The following is a 23262-nucleotide window of genomic DNA, read 5'->3' as shown; positions in this document are numbered from 1 at the left end:
TTGAAAACTGGCCTCCAAAATGGCCTACATGCATGGGGAGTTGCGTCATGATCCAAAGAATCCAGGGGGATTATCATGCCGATTGCTCCGGCACGGTGAATGATAATCAAAAGTACAGATCCTGAACACATCTGCCAAGTTTGATCTATATCAGATTAAACTGTGTACAGAATGTACACACATGCAGCAGCAAAAGTATAGTGCAAAGTAAAACAGTATGTGGAGATTTGATCACAAAATGAAAATAAGAATAATATATATTTTTATGCAGCTAATAACTCATACTACTATTCACGTCCCCTCCAATAACCTCTAACCCTTCATGTTTGAGCTGACATCCCTATGAATGCACAAACTTACAGACAGACAGACAGACAGACAGACAGACAGACAGACAGACAGACCCACACAGACAGACAGACAGACAGACAGACAGACAGACAGACAGACAGACAGACAGACAGACAGACAGACAGACAGACAGACAGACAGACAGACAACCCACACACACACAGACAGACAGACAGACAGACAGACAGACAGACAGACAGACAGACAGACAGACAGACAGACAGACAGACAGACGCACGCACGCACGCACGCACGCACACGCACACACACACACACACACACACACACACACACACACACACACACACTGCTTAATGCCAGTGAACGCAAGGCCACAGGGCACATATGGTCACCAAATGGTTTGATGAGCAGCGACAACCAGCAAACAATAAAGGCTTCTCAACCTAATTGAACTCTAATAGGACATTTTGGCATCCTGTGTGAGACAGTGTTTTCCACAACCATTAAACAAAACATTAATGATGTCATTTTTCGTGAAAGCACAGTGTTGCATCTATCAATTAGGATTCCAGACACTTCAAGCATATTCTGGCTGTTCTGCCAGTTCATGTTGGTAATTAAATATCTTTGGAGTTATTTGTATTTGATTTCATTAACTGTGAACACTGAATAATGTGGAACATTACAGCGACAGCCAACAAAGGTGTCCTCCAGCAATGTCCATGGAGCTGAATTTAACATGTATCATTAAACCCTAAAAAGCTGTAAAGAGACACACACACACACACACACACACATGCACGCACACATGCACGCACACACGTGTGTACACATGTATGCACGCACACGCACAGTGAATCATGCTTTCCACTGTGCTGGTAATTGTTCAATAAAAGTGCTTTCACAGTCCAATAACGGAGCTGTGGTTTGCACTTTTAAAATGACTAATCACTCTCTTAAGATGCACACAGAGTGGAAAAACATCACTGCAGTGCCCCAGGTCAATGGCCTTTGTCCTGTTGGATTTGTACTCAGACCCTTTACCAAATGTTTCAAGCATAATGCTTAAAGTCCTGGTAAAGCAGCATATTTTCTGAGTTTTTCACTCCACAGAATAATGTGTTAACCACCCAGCCAAATTTTAAGGATATAAAATTTGGTTTAATAAGCATGAAAAAAAACAAGAAGTATTTCCTCTGCTCATTATGCTCTGACTGCTGGGGGTGTATCCACTGAACGCACTGAAATCACACCTTGCAGCCTCTTTTAAGTGTCAAATACAACAAAGTTAAAGGGTTATTTCACTTCCAAACATGTTTTGGGTCGTTTTAACATCTACTCAGGCTTTTGTGAGCATCCAAGTCAGTTTTTAAGTTGCTTGATTCAGTATTTAGATATTTGACATTCATTTTATCAGACACCTTCCTATACAAACCCATTGTAACTTAAAACTCCATTTTAACCATGATAGATTCATCGGAAACACCCAGTGCCGGATTTATAGGAGTTGAGGCCCGTGGGCTAGAGTAATTTTCGAGGCCCCCCTGGCGCGCATGCACGCGCGCACAGCGCGCGTGCATGCTTGCCCCCTTTGCGCGCGCGCGCGCTATTTTTTTTTGCGGTTCTGGGCGGATTGGGTTCGTTTTTTTCGCGGTTCTGGGCGGATTGGGTTCGTTTTTTTTCCAGTTTTTGGTTTTTGGCATAAAAAAAATAAAAAAAAAATAATATATATATATATATTTTTTTTCCCAAAAAAATCGGAGGCCCCCCCAGTTGGAGGCCCGTGGGCTGCAGCCCACCCTAGCCCAACGGTAAGTCCGGCCCCACCCGTCCTTGGTTCTGGTGACTGACTTTTCATTAATTGTATTGATTTTTTTGGTTGTACTTACTTTTTTTCCCAAAAGAATATATAAAAAACATAATTGAAAAAAACAGGCCCCCCTCACGCTTTAGAAGGACAATATCACAATGATTGTCACCAGAACCAAGGACGGGTGTTTTCAATTCATCTAACATGGTTAAAATGGAGTTTGAAGTTACAATGAGTTTATATAGGAAGGGGACGTGTCTGATAAAAATGAATATCAAATATGTAAATACTGAAGCAAGCAACTTAAAAACTTAACATTTAGGCTATGACGTCCTCATTCTTCCTGTTTGATGCTACGTCTGCCACAACAACACGACCACTTGAGAGAGTTCAGAAATGGATGACATCATCCGTTTAACATGGAACATTCTGTGTCAGACGACAGGAAATCGAGCCCACACTGTTTCTCTAGAAACAGTACCCGTCTAGTTTACGTATACTCGCGTTGCTTGCTAAAAATCTACAATCTCAAAATGCATTGTTGTGTTACGACAAAGTATAAATCAGGCTTAAGGGTGATGTTAACTCCTCACAGAACTACTTTACATTTCCGTACATGTGTCGTTGTCACTTGAATAATGCTTGTATAATAAATACAATTAAAATGTTAATGTGTAAATGAATATTACAGTATACAATAATAATATTACAAGTAATGGAAAACTCACAGCCCCCTTTTATTTTGAAGTATACAACCCAAAGCATATTTTGCATAGTGTGACTTGAATGCTGTAAAGCACGCTTGAAACATGTGTATCACCTTCTCACTTGTTTCAGTTTATTTAACATCTACTTTGTTTATTGTCTCCGCCAGGCCGAAAGGCATGGCGAGAAAGTATGTTTTGCCCCCTGTCCGTCCGTCCGTCCGTCCGTGTGTCCGTCCGTCCGTGTGTCCGTCATTCTGTCTGTGGACAGATAATCTCCGGCACCGTTGGCTTGCTCGCAGCGAAACTGTGCACACACACTCCCTGGATGCCACAGCAGAACCTCTGCCCCAAATTTTTCACATGCGCCTTTTATAGCGCCACCAGGAGGCCGATTTGTGCAAAACATATTTTGACAGTACTCCTACAGATTTTGTCCAAAAATCCCGTAAATCGGTACACAGTATCTCTATAGACCGCCGAAGTCTGACGTCATTTACACATCCTTTGTTTGTCTACCTGGTTTGCAGTTTTCCACCCCCGTTCTGAATCCCATAGACGTATTGAATATCGCGTCAAATAAGAACTGTGTTCCAAAAATAAACACATGACCCCGGCGGGTTGACTCTTATGGATATGAAGCATCAACTGACGGTGAGAAAACGCTAATGTTACTTCCGCCGAATTAGTTACATTTTCGCCAGAAACAGACTGTATCAAATATAAGTGACTGACTATCATAAACGATACAGAACCTCCTCCCTGACAATAACGCCGACACGCGGTGTTTATTTTTGGACCACAATTCTTATATGAGACGATTCTAAGATGACCCAATGTTATTCTCCATAGAGAAATTACTTCCGCAAACCTGGGGATGAACGAGTGACGTCAGGACTTCGGTGCTCTATAGTCATTCAACGAAACAGGTCTTTCAGATTTTTCATATTCCATCCTGATTGGCTAAAAATGGCTTCCAAAGTGTGCAGGAGTGCTCCGTTTTGAACAAAATGCCTCAAATCATGAACACAGCATGCAATTTCCTTGAAATTTTGCATGCATATTCCCACTATGCAGAGGAAGAAATGCCACTTGAAAATGTTCAAATCAGCCTCATGGTGGCGCTATAACAGGCCCATTCGTGTTTTTACCTATAACTGCGCCGATCTGTGTAAAACTTTGTAAGCGCACTCCCTAGAGGTCAAGGAAAAACCCTTGCCCTGCATTTTTCACATCTGCCTTTTAGAGCGCCACCAGGAGGCCGACTTATGTAAAACAAATTTTTGTATATTACTCCTTCCGATTTGATCCAAATTTCACGCAAATCAGTACACATGATCTCTATAGTCATGTGATCAAGACGGATGTGTTTGATTTTTCACATTCCATCCTGATTGGCTAAGATTGACATCTAAAGTTTGCAGTAGTGGCTTGTTTTGAACAAAATGCCCCAAATCATGAATGCAGCATCCGATTGCGGTCAAACTTTGCACGCACATTCACACTATGTTGAGGAGCAAATGCCACCCTTTTGACATTGGCCTGTTATAGCGCCACCAGCAGGTCTAATTTAGCAAAACACATTTTTTCTAGTTTTATTCTGAAACAGACATTTGACTGTCAAACAAACTGAGCATGTTTTGCATGGATCACATTACAGTTGAGTAAAGTCAAAATATGGAGAATATGGAGAAGAAAATAAACAGCCTTTTGTCTTGAACTTGGATCTGTATAGGTAACACTTTACTTGAGAGTACAAATTAATGCACTTAATATTCTGCTTAACTTATGATAGTTTTATGGATGAATTAGTCATGAATTCCATGAACTAAGGTTTGAGTCAGTATGTATGGTAAGTATTGCCAACTTAATAGGTGTATCATTAGTTGAGGAATGTTAATTCACAGTATACTTCATATATGATGGATATGCAACCAAATTATGTTTTTTTTTAACAAAAAAAACAACAACGCATGGACACCTGAGGCTAGGACAACAGTGTCTCCAAAGTGGGACTGGCTCACTGAATAGGGCCGGTGCATGGTCCCAGGTGGGCCTTCAGCTGGGTCATGGTTTTCATCACTACTTAATTACATTATGTACAATGGTCACTATTATTTGTGTCTCCCCAAGTAAAGTCACATATGCATCATTATTTAATGATTAATAATTATTAAAGTGCCATTTATGAATTATATTTGTTCCATTAAAGGTGCTGTAAATGAAACAAAGGTTTATTGTTAAAAGGTTTAAACCCTATATATTCCGATGAGTGATCATTGCTGAAGAGTGTTTTTTTTATTTTTATTTCAGTAACAGGGATCTCCCCATATCCAGGTACTTAGTAAACAGCCAATACATTTTCAGGTGGGTTACAAATTGCATCCAATCAGCGAACCCCACAAAGATCATTTATCAGCTTCAATCATAGCTTTATAGCGTTCCAATCTTGTCTTTTTTGTTTAATTACTTCACACTTGTTTATCCTATATCCTGATTCTGAATGAGTTCTCTCTCCTGATTGTTTGAAATTGGTATCCCGACCTGAACATGTATTTTATGTTTACTAAAGAGCTGAAGAGACAGGAAAGAGTTATTGAAAGAACACTCTATAGCAAGTTACAGTCTTACACTTATTTTAAGAAAACTATATCACTTACAGCACCTATAACAATAGTATTTCATTTTCTTTTGTGTGAATTCTTCATTAATTTGGTGGTAGTTTGGTTCCAAATTTATTATTTTTGATTAATCGCGCGAATTCATGTGATTAATTTGTACAATTTTGTAATCGTTAGACAGCCCTAAGGTTATGTTCAGTTGGCTAACACCATCTTTACATCAATAGTCAGGTGGCCGTAGCTCAGTGACTATAAGACCATCTGTTAATCAGAAGGTCACTGTTTTGTCACCTGTCCAGTATATGAGTCGAAGTGTCCCTGAGCAAGACATTATAGCTCCCTCTGAGTGGGACTGTAATGGTCACACGCCATAGTGTCACGGACATGGCCTGGATGGATGATGGGTCTGCGGTTACAATTCACAAAAATTGCATATTAGTCATTGATGGATTTGAAAAAGTATTCACGAATCTGGTTCCTCGGTCTAATGGTCTAAATTTGTGACATTGGCATGGGTCATCACCATGGCAGCTCGTGAAGGACATTTTCATTAATATTTCACAGATGCCACAGACATGCAAAATAATCATTTTACCTAAAACACAGTGGCCTAGCCCTAAATGTATACTAATGGACTCTAAATATGTCATAGGGTCTATTCCAATGTGCTGCACATTTTAAAACAATAGTATGTCTTCATTGACTACTGAGTCACTTAACCACCAAAAACAAAATCCTAATTATTTTGGATAATAATAATTGAGTGTCATCAGTACAGACGTGCTTCCATCGTAAAAGGGCCACTTAGCTGCAAAGGTGAGTGGGTGCGTATTACACCATAGCTATTATAGAGATTGCTGGTGTCAATTGAGGACAGAAGGAGATCAAGTTCTACCAGCTAAACCGCTTGGTTTGGCAAGGTACGGTAGCTAGTTGTGGTTTCCATTAAGGTGATCAGGTATTCTCTGTTGGTGAGAAAGTCCAAGGCATGCAACTGTAACAATGGAAACAAAGACACACACTACAAGCTACACTTGATTTGATTTGATTTATTATTAGACATAATAATTACATGTTAAATGCTCCTCACGGAAACGTCAAGGATAAACACTGGAACAAGGAAACTTGAGAGACAAAAAATATATGTAGGCCTATACGGGCATGCCAGGATTTTAATTGAATGCAGTGTCACAATAGTTACTTGCGAAGGCACCTAACTTTGATCAGAGGTGAGCTAACTTTTAGTTTGGAGAAGGAACCAGGCTGTGGAAGGAGGGTTTCCATGGATTATGATTGTGGAGCGTTATTATTGTTATTGTCATTATTGGATACTTTGAAACACTTTATCTCAACTAACGCCAACCTGCTTTACTTGTCCAGTTCTGCCCTGCTTTGCATTGGTAGCAAATAGCTCCTTCTGAACAGATGACATGCCTTCTGTTTTTGCTCTTTTCCTGCACCATTTTTTTGGTCCCTTGCATGCCACTGTGGTCCCTTGCATGCCGTTGACTTAAATTATTTCAATGTCTGACCACACCACATACACTCCATGAATCTGTTGGCTAAAAAAAAAGAGAGAAAAATAGGTTTTCTTCCAACAAAGGATTGAAAGCACATTAGAAATTTTCACGGAATTGCAGCCATTAGCAATAATTTCTTTTAGCTGTCTTGTTGTCTTCACCTGATGCAATTGTGTATGGTACCACGTGCAATACTGCAAATCTCCTGCAACATATTAATGAGCATATGTTACTTTACGAGTCACCAAAGTTATTCAAACTCATTTTTTATATGTTTCTACATTATAATGAAGAAAATAAATAGGCTATATTTTTTTATGTGACAGATGTCTTGCCACGGACATGTTGATGACCCCTGGACACACACACACACACACACACACACACACACACACACACACACACACACACACACACACACACACACACACACACACACACACACACACACACACACAGGGGTGAAAACAGTAGCTCCCGATAATCATTTAGCTCCCTGCCATTTACAGATAAGGTTGACTTGTTAAGTTGTTATATTTCCCCTCTGGGAACAATAAAGTTTCATTTAATCTCATGTCGTGGGGTTTGCGGTTTTATATCATAACATTACATCATGATAGAATGTCTGAAAACATTTGTTCAGGTTTGAAAGTAGCAAGTTATTTGATGAGGTGATGATAGGAGCATTTCAAAGTTTGCAAGCGCTCTCTGCTGTGCCAACTACCCCCTGATTAAACAGTGATAACCACCCTTGACTTTCCCTCGGGCGTTTAAAGCGTATACGTGTGTGATTACAGCTATTTTGTTTCAAAAGAGTGCATAGCTAGTGTTAAATTGCAAAGTAAATCAGCACCACTGACTGGATAGATAGACAACTGATCAGTGCAACAGTGGTGTGTGTGTGTGTGTGTGTGTGTGTGTGTGTGTGTGTGTGTGTGTGTGTGTGTGTGTGTGTGTGTGTGTGTGTGTGTGTGTGTGTGTGTGTGTGTGTGTGTGTGTGTGTGTGTGTGTGTGTGTGTGTGTGTGTGTGCGTGCGTGTGCGTGCGTCCGTGTGTGCATGCGTGCACATGCACGTGCACATGCACATGCATTCGTGCCTGAATTTCAAGGACAAGGAAAAAACTATCAATAGCAATCCCTATTTAACTTCATTCCCTTCCTTCCTTCTTCCCTTCCGTACTTTCTTTCTTTCTTTCTTTCTCTGTAAACCTTCAATGTCTTTCAACTTTTCATTCCATTCCATTCCATGCAAAAGCACAAGTGCCGACACTGTATTTGAACTCTCAAAGGAGACTTTAGCAGTAACATGTGTTCAGAACATGGGGGAGGAGAATCCTTTAGAAGCCAGATATACGGAATATATTAGATATATAATGTGTGTGCATGTGCGTTTCTAATTGTGCACGTGTGCACGTTTGCGTCTGTTCTTGAATTTGTGTGTGCATGCTTGTCTGCTTGCGTGCTTGTGTGTGCGCGTGCACGTTTGCATGTGCCACTGTAAATCTCTCTGTACTTTGGGTGGAGATATTCCTGCACATGTCGGAGGCACAAGTCTAACCAACAAAAAAGTTGCAGTGCTTCACTTTACTTTTGCTCGATCAGACTTTCACCAGAGCTTTCATGACTTGTTTGGCTCGGAAAGAGGTTAGCTGTCTATATAATTCCTCCAACAACATATAGCCTTGCTACAAATCAAATCATGCAAAGTGCAGAGAAATAGATACACAGAAAGGAAACAAAAGCTTGAATGTGTTGTGCACTTGTGTTGTGCGTCTTCCAGTCTGAATGTAGGCTTAATGACAGTGTTGTTGTGTTCTGATGACAGTGACTAAGCAGTTTGTATACATGAGACTCTCTGGTTTGTATAATTACAGAAATAAACAAATGAATCAAACTCACCGGCTTGCACAAAAACAGTAAATCTTTCTGACTAAGGATGGCTGAATTTTCACTTTGCTTGAATCGCCAATGGAATGAGTCTTTGTTTAACCACTTTCAACCTCACATCCCTATTTTGGGAATGTTACAAGCTCACAACACATCAATATGTGAGTTTGCAGACTTTTTTGATGTTTGGAATCCGGGGCAAAGACATTTTGATTGTACAACCTATGGTTCACGAGTTATAGGCCAAAACATGGTAGATCTTTCTGTTTTAAATGTCTAGAATAGATCAACAACAGAATCCTACAATTAAATTAGCATATTGTTTTTGTTTTTTATTATAAAGTGCTCAAAGAAAAAAAAATCAGTAAAATGTGGACATTCAGTCTTTGCCTACAATTGAGAGCTTTCATATTTGGTGGGAACAACTTTCCGCAATCAAATATCAATGATACGGAAATTCAATCAAAAGGCCTTCTCCTGGAAGAAGGTTAAGCCCAAAGGGAAAGGCCCAAGTGCTGTTGCATGGTGGGAGATCGTATCATCCTCTTTGGAGGAGTCAACACAACCCGATGACCTGTACATTGAGTCCTATACTCTAAAGACATTATGCAAGCTATAGCAGTTGGCAGTTGTTCAATCTGGAGCAGTCTGGACTCCCACGCACGGTGGGAACTGGCAGCCATAACAGCAACACAGGATCACAATGGAGACCCCCATGCAGGACTTTTTTTTTGTTATCCTTTTAGCCTTAATGTCTTGCTGTACCACGTGCTGTTTACATTTATGACTAATTAAGTATTCAATCAATCAATCAATCAATCAAAACAACAACAAAAATATCATGCCCCCCAAAAAAAGTTAAAATAAACATAAAAGAATAATTTAAAAATAATAATAATAATACAAAGTGAGACCACAAAAAAGATAGTGTCTAACATTACCTTACCAGCATCACACATACTCCAAAATCATTGTCCTTCCCACACGCAAACTCTGAGATATGAAGTAGCCTACTACTACAGAGCCATCACATGTGACATGCCTAGTAGTAGCACTCACATAGCAAACGACACTGATCACCCCCTCAATCATCACTTCCCAATACTGCCATCTGGACGGAGATATAAGAATTTCAGGAGGGGGGGGGGGTCGTGGAGGGGAGCACTGCTCAAGTATTTTGAGGCTGAGCTGGAAGGGACATGTAAATAACTTGCAGATCAAATCTGGCAGCATCTGGGTCACTCTATTAGCTGAATTAAATTTTACAATATTATACGACTAGAGCAAACATTACATTTAATTAAATGTAATGTTTGCTATGGGGTAACATATAGGGCACCTGAGAATCCTCAAATCAATGCCACTTGCAACTTAAATTTGTCATCGTCTTCACATCACATTTGTACATTTGATTTCTGAAATGTTTGGCAGTTTATGAAACTTAATTAACCATAAGCCTGATGATGATAGATTCCTAGCAGGAGTTTAGTCCACATAGGTTTCTTTCACTCGGCTCTTGATCATAAACTGTCTCTCTGACATATGTTTGTGTGTTTATTGGAGATAATTGGTGTGGTGTGCTACTGTTTTTCTTCATGTGTTATGTTCGGGCTGAGAAAACAAATATGCCTCTGGGACAACCAAGTCTAATCTACAGCAGTGGTACTCTAAGTACTCACATTTCTTACTTAAGTAAAAGTATCAATACTGCAATGTAGAAATACTTTACTCTGTAACAATTAAAAGTCCGGAATTAGATGCCAAAAGTATTGGCTTCAAAATGTACTTAAAGTACCAAAAGTATAAAGTACTCATTATGCAGAATGTCCCATTTCACAAGTTTTCAAATGGATAAAATGAATAGAAATCCTTTGAAAATAGCAGATCTACAAGCTCACAATGCGTCACATCCCGGGCCTGTTGTGAGCTTGTAGATCGGCTATTTTCAAATGGAAGTGGCTAATGTATGTCTTATAATAATAATCAAACTCTACAAAGTAACTAGTAACTAAAGCTTTCAAATAATTGTAATGGAGTAAAAGTACAATATTTGCCTCTGAGATGTAGTGGAGTAGAAGTAAAAGTACTGGAAACATGAAATACTCAAGTAAAGTAAAAAATACCTCAAAATTGTACTTAAATACAGTTTCCACCACTGATCTACAGTATATTACATTAGATTACATTATATTATATTATAGTACAGTGTGGGACTGTGGGCAGTGGAGGGGTCACTAGTTGGCAGCACAGCGCCATGGAAACGAGTCTGAAAACCCCTAAAATCCGCCCCTGGGCGTGACGTCACGGCCCCCTCCGTTCCGTCCATGTTGTCAGGGGGAAGCAGAAGCAGAAGAAGTGTTGCCATGTCCGCTTATTATAAGCGAATTTGGGCTTATGTTTCTGTAAAGTCGCTTGAAATATTGCTAGTTGCGGGTTGCGTTTTTTTTGGGGCTTGTTTGTTGTTCAACGCGTCGCATCGCGACGCGTTATGGGCTTGTAGATCGGCTTTTTTTTTCAATTAGCAAGGGATGTTGCTTCTTTTGGGCTTGTTTTGATAGACCTGGTTGCTTATTTCTCTCGCAAAATCTGGCAACGCTGAGCAGAAGTTTTCAACCCTCTGACACAAAACTACAACAAGAAGCCCCTCGGTGGAGAGAGACTGGAGACTCAGAGGAAGGAACGAAGAAAGGACACGTTGAACTTCGTTCCGCCGGGGGGGACGGATTTTGGACGTCTTTTCTTCAGTTTTTTAATCTTCCCCCTGCAGAATCAAAAGTCCTCCGATCAACCAACAAAAGACTGGGGTCTTTCTTGAGGGAGAGAGAGAGAGGGGGGTCTCCGTCTCACTGCTTCAATCACGGGCTCGCTCCGATCCGCGGAGAAGAAGAAGGAGCGACCCGGCTCGTTTTCGAGACGGCCAAGAGATTCGGAAGAAATCGATCCATGTTCGATCAACATTCTCTTCATCCTCCGCCCCGCCCCGTGTTATTATTGTCATTTCCCCGGGGCTGAGCGTGGCTGCAGAGGGGAGGTAAAGGAAGGGAGGAGGAGGAGGAGGAGGACCGCTGCATGAGCCTGCAGCAGCGGACGGTGCCGGCCGGAGCGGAGGAGCCCCGGGTAGCGGGAGGGAGGAGGAGGCGGCAGGAGGCCGGCCCGGGCTAGATCGGATCGGGTCGGTCCGGCGGGCCGTTCAGGATGAGGATGATGCCCTTTCGCGGAGGAGGACGCGTGTTCCTGGCCATGTGCCTCGGCTCGCTCTTCATCCTCGTCCTGTACTTCCAGAGCATCACCAGGACAGGTAAGATAAGAGAGACACTTATGCAGCGTTGCCAGGTTTTGCGAGAGAAATAAGCAACGGGTTCTAGGGAAAAGAAGCCACACGAGCACTCTTAACTCCATACATTGGCTATTTGAAAATAGCCGACCTACAAGAGCTGTTGTGAGCTTGTAGATCTGCTATTTTCAAAGAAAAATCTTGGAGAAAACATGTAGGATTATTTTCAAATCCACAACATCTTGTATGGGGGTCTCTGGCACAAAAGATCTTCAGACGGGTGGGTCTACAAATATATATGGATTTGGGGGTCCTTGACATGAAAATGTTTACGAACCACTGGTTTAAATGGCATTAGGAAGCAAGCCCAAATAAGCAACTACACTTTAGAAACAAGCCCAAAAAACTGCAACCCGCACAACTACCAGTAACTTTACAGAAATGAACAAGCCAAAAGTCGCTTATAATAAGCGGACATGGCAACACTGGCGAGAACGACACTTATCATTATTATAACACACACACACACACACACACACACACACACACACACACACACACACACACACACACACACACACACACACACACACACACACACACACACACACACACACACGCACACAATGAAGTGGCCCCGTATGAATAAGCTCACTGTGAACAGTGGAATGTTTTGAAAGCCCCCCTCCGTTTTCAGCAGGAACCCCCCCATTGCATTCCTCTCCCTGCCTTTTCAGCCCAAACTTTCTCCCCTCTTCTCTTCTCTATTCTGTCAAAGTGTTCAGTTCATTTCCACTCTTGAGAGTGCACAAATGTAACTAAATGGACCTGTAAGACCCGTAACTAAGCGTCCATTTGGTTACATTTGTACAATATCCGAGTTAAATTGGTAAGAATTAACAGAGGATGTTACGGTACCAAAGCCCCTGCTAATGCGATGAAAAGAAACATACATCTTGTATGTATAGGGGCTGGACATTGTAATATTGTGAGATTACATATACGTATAGTCTTTTCCTGGTTTTAAAGGCTGTGTTACAGTTAAGTGATGTAACCTACCTGACTGCCCTAACTGTTCTAATATTTGCCTTTTTATGCAGTTGTTATGCATTATTACTTATGATTAGTAGCTATTGAACTCTTATCTCTTACTGTAGAAATATATGTTGTGAAAGCACCAACTGTCATCCCCACAACATCGTCACAATAATATTTGGTAAATATTGTGATATTTGTTTACATGATATCGCCCAGCCCCGTGTGTAAGTTATAATAATGAGAAACCTATTATGACTTAGTATCTAAAAATAATGACGTAGTATCTAAAAAATAATGACTTAGTATTTCTCAGAACTGAGAAACTATGATACCTTTGAGATACCAAGTAATACTGAAAGTAGCATATCTACAATCTCGCAATTGTGAGCTTTCCTTGTAGATCAGCTAATTTTACGTGACACCCTTTGTACGACAAAGTATAACACAGGGCATATCAGACTAATGGATTTAGTTCTTCTTTCCTCTCTTGAGTCTGTCTGTTGTGACTCACGACTCAGGTTGGTTTGATCCTCCCCTAGAGGGACTGGACTGGAGGAGAAGAGGAGGGCTGAGAGAGATTAATTTATGAAGTGACATTTAGAATGTGTGTGTGTGTGGTGGAGATTTCTGGCGGTCAGTTCTGAGTTAAGGGGCACACATGCTGTATTACATGCTACTGTACATCCATGCATCTCTATTACAATAACATTTTGAATGATTCGTTTATTAAGTTAAACAACAAATAAATATGATCCTCACCATGTCAGTGGTTTATATTAAGATGTGTGTTATACTTGAGGAAGTGCAGTTAAATGACTGATATTCAAAACAAGTTAGTATCACTTATTACTACCGGTATTCAGACAGGTACAGTATGGTTATTTTCCAAAATGATCCCTGGCTCTAGTGATCAGTGTATTTCACACCACAGTTAAATGACGTTGAATGAATGGTTTGAATGTCGGTCGTCTATTAAATCGAACCGTAAACAAATTATGAAAACAGCTGAGCTCAGTCAGGACACACCCAAGAGGCATCATGCAGGCCAACATTTAGAAGGGCACAATTAGAGGTGTGTGTGCTTGTGTGTGCGGGCGTGCATGTGTGTGTGCGGAAGGACACAGACTACTGTATCTTCTCTGTCAGCTTGAAGGTCTGAGAAACGCCTGTTAAATCATATGTAATTCCTTACATTATAGTGCTCCACAGTTCCCGCCCACTTTTAGAATGGCGCTCTGTCGCCAGAAGAGAATTTCCCATTAATTTACCCCAAAGACATTTCAGAAAATCCTCATATAAAGACTTTTAAGCCTCGCCTGGAATCAAACCAACCAGATGTGACCATAATTTAAATGCAAGGTACAAGACTGTGTACACATTTTAAGAGTGAAGGAACTACTCAAACCATAAACCATTGTGTATAGTACCGTTCAAATGCTTCCAACCAAACACGTGTTTAGCTTGCTTCTTCTTAAGCGTTAGTGTTTATATTGTTAATAGTTTTCTGTTATAATATTTTAGTTGACAAGTAGTACTTTTCGACCACGATGTGTGATGGTGTGACTCCGGACTGTGGCATCTAGTGTAGCAGAAACTCATGTGACATTCGCGGGGCCATTAACATTTTAATGATAATGCGAGCTCCTCCTCCTATTTGACCGACTACATCAAACGTGAAGTGGACTCGGGCAAATACTGCAGCATGGTCATGCTGGACCTTTTTAAAAGGCATTTGACACTGTAAATCACATACTGATTGATAAGTTAAAGGCAATCGGTTTTGATAGTGCATCCGTGAACTGGATGAAATCCTATCTGGAGGGGAGAGAACAGGTGGTGGATTTGAACAGAACCATGTCCTCCCCCCTCCCAGTGAGCTGTGGCGTTCCTCAAGGAAGCATACTAAGGCTTTTACTGTTCCTAATGTATGTTAACGACATGACATCAGCATGATGTGACTGCAATTTGTTCTTGTTTGCGGATGACTCGGATCTCCTGGTCTCGGACAAGGACAACTTGCAGGTTGAAAAAGCCCTTAGCTCTGAGCTTGATAAAATCTGCACATGGCTTGCTTACAACATGCTGTCATTACACCGGGGCAAAACTGAATCCATTCTTTTTGGGTCCAAAATGAACCCCAGTAAGGCCACAGATTTCAGTCATAGTGGGTGACAATGTTATCACAAGGAAAGAAGAAATTACCTACCTGGGTTGTATTTTTTCCAGTGAAAAAATGGCAACAAAAGTAATCAAGAAAGTCAACCAAGGAACAAGATTTTTGGGCAGGATCTGCTCGTTGGTCAGCAGAAATGCACTGAGGACACTAGCTGGAGCACTCATCCAATGGCATTTTGACTATGCGTGCTTTTTGTGTTATCCTTTTAGCATTATTGTATAACTGTACCTCTGTACTTTTTGCAAACTGTTGATAAAGTATTTAATCAATCAATCCAAACAGAGACGTTGCTGCTACACTGTAGGATTGTGGGTAGTATAGTATTTCTCCATGACATTGCGAATGAAAGATGTTTTTCTTACAACTAGATTGATTGCATACAGACATGTGGCTTCTACAGGAGCATCTATCATTTTACAACCACGTCGCGCGTGGCAGGTCTACATTGGATTGTTTACGACATTATAGCTGTTAGAGTTCTCTATGCAGAAAATTCATGGAATTTCTACTTCCGGCGCCACACTGCTGACCTCTATACAAACACTTAATAAGCTCCTGGACACACCCAGATTGGATGTGAAACCACAGCACAGAACCAATTTGCTGTGCCATTTCAAATCAACGTCATAATAAGTTCAGCATGATCATAGATGGTAATGTTCATGCAGGCCTCAACAGAGAGATGTCGTCAGGGTAATTACAGGGAATTCCTTCAATTATAGCAGGGATATTACATGTTCATGCCCCACATTATTTCATGCCCTTTTAAATGACTGTAAGTCATCATATTTAATCAAGTCAAGTCAGTGCCTGACTCTTACGCTTGTACCAGCTTCACAGTAAAATCCTCAGTGTTAGCCTGGCATGGGGAGACTAATATATCACTGCGTAGATATTAGTTTGAAATCTCTGTGTGGGACCTGCATTTCCAAGGGGCGAATTAAAAAAATGCCTCTGGTGATAAAACCGCCTCATATTTGCATACTGGGCCCTGATTGGTGCCCCGCAACTTCAGGGGCAGCAGGGAAATCCAAGCATAAACCGAGCGGAGCCAGACGAAATCTGCCGAGGGCTATTTTCTTTTTTGCACTGGCAGATTCGTCTGGTTTCCAGGCTACCTCAGTGTAACTTTACCCATTTACTGTATAACTCGCAGAAAGTGTACAAATGTGGTGGTTTTGGTTACATTTGTACACTCCCAGAGTTAAAAGAGCATACCAGCCCTTCTGACATGTGTCCTCTTATTTCTGTGGGCAAACTTTCTGTGAAAATAGCCATTGCTAAGCGTTGGGAGCTTGTAGAACTGCTATTTTTGGAGACAATATTAGAGGGAAACAGGAGGGGTTCTAGTATAGAGCACTGGGGGACCCCAGACAACTATGTATATAGGGTTCAACTGCTTAAACACCTTGAAATTAAACAAAACTTGCCACTTTATTCTGGTCCATTGTGCCAGAGGCAAAACCCATGTCCCATGCATACCCATGCATATGGAACTCACACTCCCTTTTGGATTAAGTGTCTTAAGTTTCATGTGATTATTATTATACATTTTTTCAGACGTCAAAAATGCTGGTATGGTCCTTTAAATTAACATGTTTTTACAGTGTGGGTGTATGTCTGCTGTCCTGTCGAGGCTTGTCTTGTGTGCTTCACAGGCACACCGTTAACCACATACTGTAGGCCACTTGAAAGACATGGTGCAGGACACATACACAGGCCATCAAATAAGCACAGGGTGTCCTCTAATAACTGTGTATCACAAACCGGGTCTGAAGATCACGAATCCAACGTTTTTTTTTCTTTTTTGTTTCTCTCTTCTGTTTTCTTCGGTTCTTTTCTGATGTTGGGTTTTGGTCTGTGCACACACCCTGTCGTGTAATGTTGCTTAATTCTAGTCTCAGTCAACCCATGTGGCTATGTGAACATGCCTAATCACTGGGGGCCTTTTATCAGAGAAGCGGTACGCTGCCAAAGTATGACCATGCTCACAGTAACAGCCACTGCAAGGAAAGTCTGTACTCATAGCTCTGCAACCTCCAATTGTCATGGCTGTCCCCTGAGAACACACACGTCCACTGAAAGCAGCTGTCAATGTGTGTGACTTGAATTGGGTTCGACAACACCATCAGCAAAGCCATCTCAGACCTGTGCGTCTATAAACAGTGCTATGGAGGCGGTGGCATCAGTTCCACGTAGATAACTGGCTTCCGGTTTGGGTGAGAAGGCTGACTGAGAATTCCTCTATCTCGCTGTGTCTGGGGTTTTAAAATCAGATGTCAAGGTGGAAAAGGTGTGTTCCCCACTCAGCAAAAAGAGAAATAAGTAAGTAGGTCAGTGTGGCTTCAAGAAAGTCAAGAGTGTTTGTCAGTCACTACAAGCACAATGTTGGTGTGGCAAGTCCTGTAAGACTGTGAATCAACAGCAATTCAATATACAACTCATAATAAGAATAGTACTGGAATTTAATGAAATAAAATAAAATAAAGGAATAGGAAAGCATGCAAGGACACATACACATATACACTGTATATAGATGTTGCTATTAGCAGAGTAACGAGGCCGTCTTTCCCCTTTACAAGACACTAGAACCCTGGGAGATGGATTGCTGAGGTGGAGCGGCTCAGATACCGTCAGCGCTCAGTAGGCTACTTAGTTAGTACTTACTTACGCCCATCTTATACCACTTTTCCTTTTGTTGTATCAGCTCGTTACCCAGCTCTTCATCTGTTCCCACTGTACTCTGACTGAACTGGGCCCCCTATAGCACCATATGATGCTATATTTATGAGTGCAATGGATTATAATATACACAAATGGAAAGACTGCAGATGAGGCGGATGCTAAAACGGTCCATTTGGTCACATCTGTACACTCTCAGAGTAAACACAGGTGGTGGTTTGGATTCATACTGTACATACAACATTGAATTCCTTAGCAATACGATGGGGCAATTGAACAGACTAGCAGGTGACTCATGAAGATGTTTCTGCTGAAACAACCTTTATTATACTCTGCTACTCCTGCAATTATTGAACGGAAGAAGGCGAGCCCAGGATGTGCCAAAAGAGTATCTATAAGCCGTTATTTGGAAGGGCAGTTTACACAATACTGTCACCTGTTGAACGGGTTATAAAAGGTTTTATAGAAGCCATTAAAAATGGGCTGAAACTACTTTTGGAAATGGGCCAGTTTCTTCTGATGGAGTTGGAATAAAATGTAAACACGGCTTCTATGCAGATATATGTTGGTTACTTTTTCATGTTCATGTTTTTGGTTATTACGATGTATTATTTTATATATTTTTATATATTAAAACAAATTCTAATCAGTTTTCTTTACCACAAATGTTATTTAGATGGCATTTGTTTGGACAGATGCTAGGTTTGATGTTTACCTGGTATCCTAGTTTCCTTAATGTGCTGCATTTTTGCACTCTCCTTGAGTGATTTACCCCGATGTTTGTTGACTAGGGTTCATGCTTTCTCTGCTTACTCCGACCTCACACTTGCAAGTTCTAAGTTGCTCTGGATAAGAGTGTCTGCTAAGTGCCTGAATTGAAATCGAAACATAGTCCGCACTCTCTGCTCATTTCTCATAACACCCTCAGTTTTTACATCAAAGACTACCATCCAAAAGGAGAACTGTGCTTTGAAGAGGAACTCTGCTGCGTGGAGAGAGAGGCATGCTGTGTAGAATGAGTGCAGTACTGTAAGTTAGAAACAGATCAGGCAAGGGAACGGCTAGAAGTTGGAAGCAGCCAGGCCAGGGAACATTGCCAGCACTGTATAGGTTGATGCCCCGTCTTGTGGAAACCGCACACAACACACGCTCACTGGATCGAGTCCCATTCCCAGCAGCTGGCTTCTTCCGTTCGCCACTGTCTCCATCTAAGCTTTACTATTCTTAAGGTGTCTGCAAATTGCAAAGACCTCTCTTCCCTTTGTAGATGAATGAAATAACCCAGCAAATGTAATGTTATCCACTGAGAAGCGTAGATGGGTGGAATTCACGAGTTCTTTCATTATTTCAGTTACTTACTTAGTCCCATAGCCAACTTTGTGCATAGGCCACGAACAAGTGCTCTCCAGGCGTCCCGGTCCTGGGCCAGTTTTTCCAGCTGTCCCAATGTATTATTTCAGTAGCCCAGTAGATATCAGTTTTCCTGTCTTAAAGGGGACATTTGGCTGATTTTATCCATATTTCCCATTGTTCTGATGTGAGGTCAGTATAACATGGGGAGACATACCATTTCCCACATCACAAACAAAACTGCTCTACTTTCACAGTCACAGCCACAGACAGATATAAATAGTGTCTTGAGGCGAGTGTCAGGCAGAACATGAAAAAGCACCTCATGGAATCCTTATGGATGTTCACTGCAGGATACCTCTGTACATACACAGACATTCTTCTCCTCACACTTTGACAAGCTGTTGCTTCAAGCCATCACTGGCCTGAACCTAGTAGCCTTGTTCACGTTGTGTAAATAACCCAGGTTATCAGAGTTAACATTTTTGTTTTTGACTTTTTTGTTTTCAATTTCAGTTTAGATTTTTTGTTTTGTTTATTTCAACCCTGGTTGAGATCTATGCACGTGTGTACACATGCTCATATCAACACACATCACCCACACATGCACCGCACAGCCGTCATTGCACAATCACATTCCAACAGTTACGATGGGGTGTTTTGCACAGGACTAAAAGCCAAGTGTGTATTATTGTTTCGGGGAATCATTGTCTTGGGTTCCTGCACTGCAAAATCCAGAGTGTTGATTTAACTCGTGGGAGTGTAAAAATGGACCCATAAGGGTCAGCATTTTGAAGTGTGCACGAGTAGATTTGGCACTCCGGAAAATGCGAGTCCCTCCAGTATTGTATCATAATAGTCATTTGGGAAAGCAGCGTAAGCCAACAGCCTTATAAACTTAATGCATTGTTGGAAAGTTACTTGAATGAGGTTTTATCACAGTTACCAGAAAACCAGAAAGTCTGTTCTGTGAGTGTTTGCATCTTAGACCTTGGAAATAATGAGTGATTGATAACTCAGTTATTGTTGATAGGTCATTGATTAGTAATACTGGATGCTAGGTGAGAGTGGATCGCTGCAGTGTGCTCCAAATGGATCAGAATGAGACAAGAATGTTATATGGACTACTGGACTAGCCCACATTTGCACAGTCAAATTTGGAGTGTTAATTTTACTCTGTGAAAATGGGCACTTTACAGAATTGACATACTAATGTTAGTGAGTCTCCCTCCATCAATAACTTGTCTCTCTCTCTCTCTCTCTCTCTCTCTAAATATATGTATATATAATTTTTCTCCGCCAGTCCGTGCGACCAATGGCCAGAGATTTTGTTTTCACCCCTGTCTATCCGTGTGTGTGTGTGTCTGTGGACAGCTAATCTCGGAAACCGCTGGCTCGATCGGTGTGACATTTTTCACGCACACTCCAAGTAGGCCAAGGAAGAACCTCTATCCCAAATCGACCTCATGGTGGCGCTATGACATGTTTCTTTTGTAGTTCTCTTCGATTTCTTTCTCACACTCTTTCCCTCTCTTGCTTTCCGTCTGTATTACCCAGACTTTGCACTGTCGTTACACTACTGCAGTGTGTATGAAAGTGTGTGTGTGTGTGTGTGTGTGTGTGTGCGTGCGTGCGTGCGTGCGTGTATGCGTGTCCATGCATGCAGGCCAGGGTGCTAGCTCAGCACGTGGGAGGAGGGCGATGTACTTGTCAAGCCGTGAGGCGCCCAGCGGCTGTCGTACAAGCCAGGTCAAATCCACACTCATGTGATAGAAGTGAAGTGACAGCTCCGCCGTTTACACAAAACACCGCCTGTCCATTTCAACTTGACACACACCTCTGAAAGACCGAGGAGCCCTCATCTGTCTTCAGAGAGGATGGGCATCGATAGACTGTAGGAAAAAGTAAAGTCCGCACACTGGATCCATGCTCCAAAGGTATTTTATTACCACCAAATGTGACGTTTCGAGCCAGAGGCTCACCTTTGCTGGTAAACTTTGGATGTGCATGCTTTATTCACTGTTTTCATCGATATATTGTACACAGTCAAAAAATACACAATGTTCATTTATCCTTTTGTAACTCTTAAGAGTTGGATTAATTAATGGTTTTGCTGTGGATTTGTGTTCCCAGTGAGGTCTTCACCAAGCTTATTCCACGAATTATGTAAATTCATGTAATATACAGTCAGTGATATGATTAAAATGAAATATTAGCATAGGCATCTAAACCCTCACTGATGGTTACTACTGAGAATAAATAAGCCTAAGCCTCAAATTGCTTTATAGCATATGTTGTAGGTTATTAGATTATTATTTACTGAATAATATATTAATAGTTTCATGCAATAATCAATTGATCATTTCATCCCTAGGTTGTAATGCTTGTTTAATCAGAAGTCTGACAAACGTGTCAATAGATTCATTGATATATTAAAAAAAAATGCAATTAAATAAATTATCCCCCCAAAAATAAACTGCACTGATGGAGATTACAGCTCCATAGAGAGTTAACTTCAAGGCAAACTCTGATCTGTGACCACACACCTTGCTTTGTGATCTCTGTCTCTTAAGTCATAGTACACACTACTTTGTGTTCACATGAACACTTGTGCGCGCACACACACACACACACACACACACACACACACACACACACACACACACACTTTGTGTTTATACCAAAATACACTCATACACCGACTCATACACTCTGTAATCTTTGCCTAATCTATGCATATAAATCTTTTTGTACACAAACAGGTGCGCATGTGAGTGTGTGTGTGTGTGCACACACACACACACACACACACACACACACACACACACACACACACACACACACAGAGAGCCACGTAGCATCTTCTGAAGCAGACAGGTATCACTGTGGGTCTTGTGAAATCAACAAGCTCCTCACACGTTGCCCATGGCGAAGCACACTCCACATGCTACACCTGCTGGCTATTTGTTCTGCCTCGCTAAACCCACAGGCTACTCTGTGTGTGTGTGTGTGTGTGTGTGTGCGTGTGCACTTGGGGGAGCATCAAAAGGTAGTTTATTGTTATTCCAAACACGCCGTCACATGCACATTTTTAAGCCAGTTGCCTTCTGGCTGTCGCCTCTGACAGCACGGACCATTTGTAACAGAGGACTGTAATCATGTGTACATTGTGGAATGTGGAATCATTTCTTGCTAGGTAAAGCCTTACTGTCTGTACAATCACGTGTACTTTGACCAGTGGTTCTCAAAACTTTTTTTTAAAATTTGCATGTGATTTGAGGCTGCCATTCAATCTTAGATGTTTTGACAGTCTGAAGGGCCAAGATTACTGTAATATACCTGGTGTCTGGTACTCTTTTCCTTTTCCCAGTGCACTACTTACCTGATAGCTTTTTCTTTTTTTAACCCTTTAAGAGCTGAAGCCGATTCTACAAATGTCTTCTAAATCTCAACATTATTCTGAAAAACGTATGTTTCTATATCAGTGATGCTCAAACTTTTTCATGTCAAGGACCCCCAAAATGATATGTATTTGGCCGCGGACCCCCATCTCAAAATATTTTGTTCCAGGGACCCCCAGAAGCAAAGATTTGAGTTAAAAATGTTTTCTTTAAAACAATATATATTCAAAGATTTGCACACATTTTCATAATTTTTCAAAAATAGCAGAGTTCATAGCGAGGCACTCGGTGCCGCGCTATGAGCTTGTATATCTGCTATTTTTGAATAGCCAAAGTGTAAAATAATGCTTTTTTAGCTCAAATCAAAAAATGATACAGACGCGTTCCAGGTCTTAATGGGTTAAAGTTTAGTATACGTTTTGAATTTTGATTCCATAAGTACCGACATTACAATTGATCAAATGAGATAAGAGTAAAGGGCCAGAGC

The 23262-nt window shown here is 41.2% G+C and overlaps 2 protein-coding genes across 3 annotated transcripts in view; one reads left to right on the top strand and one right to left on the bottom strand.

Moving 5' to 3' along the window:
- Nucleotides 1-23262, bottom strand: part of LOC308096864 (solute carrier family 41 member 3-like) — a 511014-nt gene that overhangs the window by 423898 nt on the left and 63854 nt on the right. The window lies entirely within an intron of this gene.
- The window catches only part of LOC308096867 (carbohydrate sulfotransferase 11), a 32198-nt gene continuing 20426 nt past the window's right edge, over nt 11491-23262 (top strand). For both annotated transcript variants that reach the window (XM_080444358.1, XM_080444357.1), the window contains exon 1: nt 11491-12152. In XM_080444358.1, the coding sequence (XP_080300484.1) occupies nt 12050-12152 (103 nt within the window). In that variant the 5' untranslated portion in view covers nt 11491-12049. The remainder of the gene's footprint in view (nt 12153-23262) is intronic.

This window comes from Gymnoscopelus braueri (assembly GCF_963280865.1).
Source record: "Gymnoscopelus braueri genome assembly, chromosome: 12".
NCBI lineage: Eukaryota > Metazoa > Chordata > Actinopteri > Myctophiformes > Myctophidae > Gymnoscopelus > Gymnoscopelus braueri.
The sequence above is the reverse complement of the archived record's forward strand: the minus strand, read 5'-3'. Positions and strand labels throughout refer to the sequence as shown.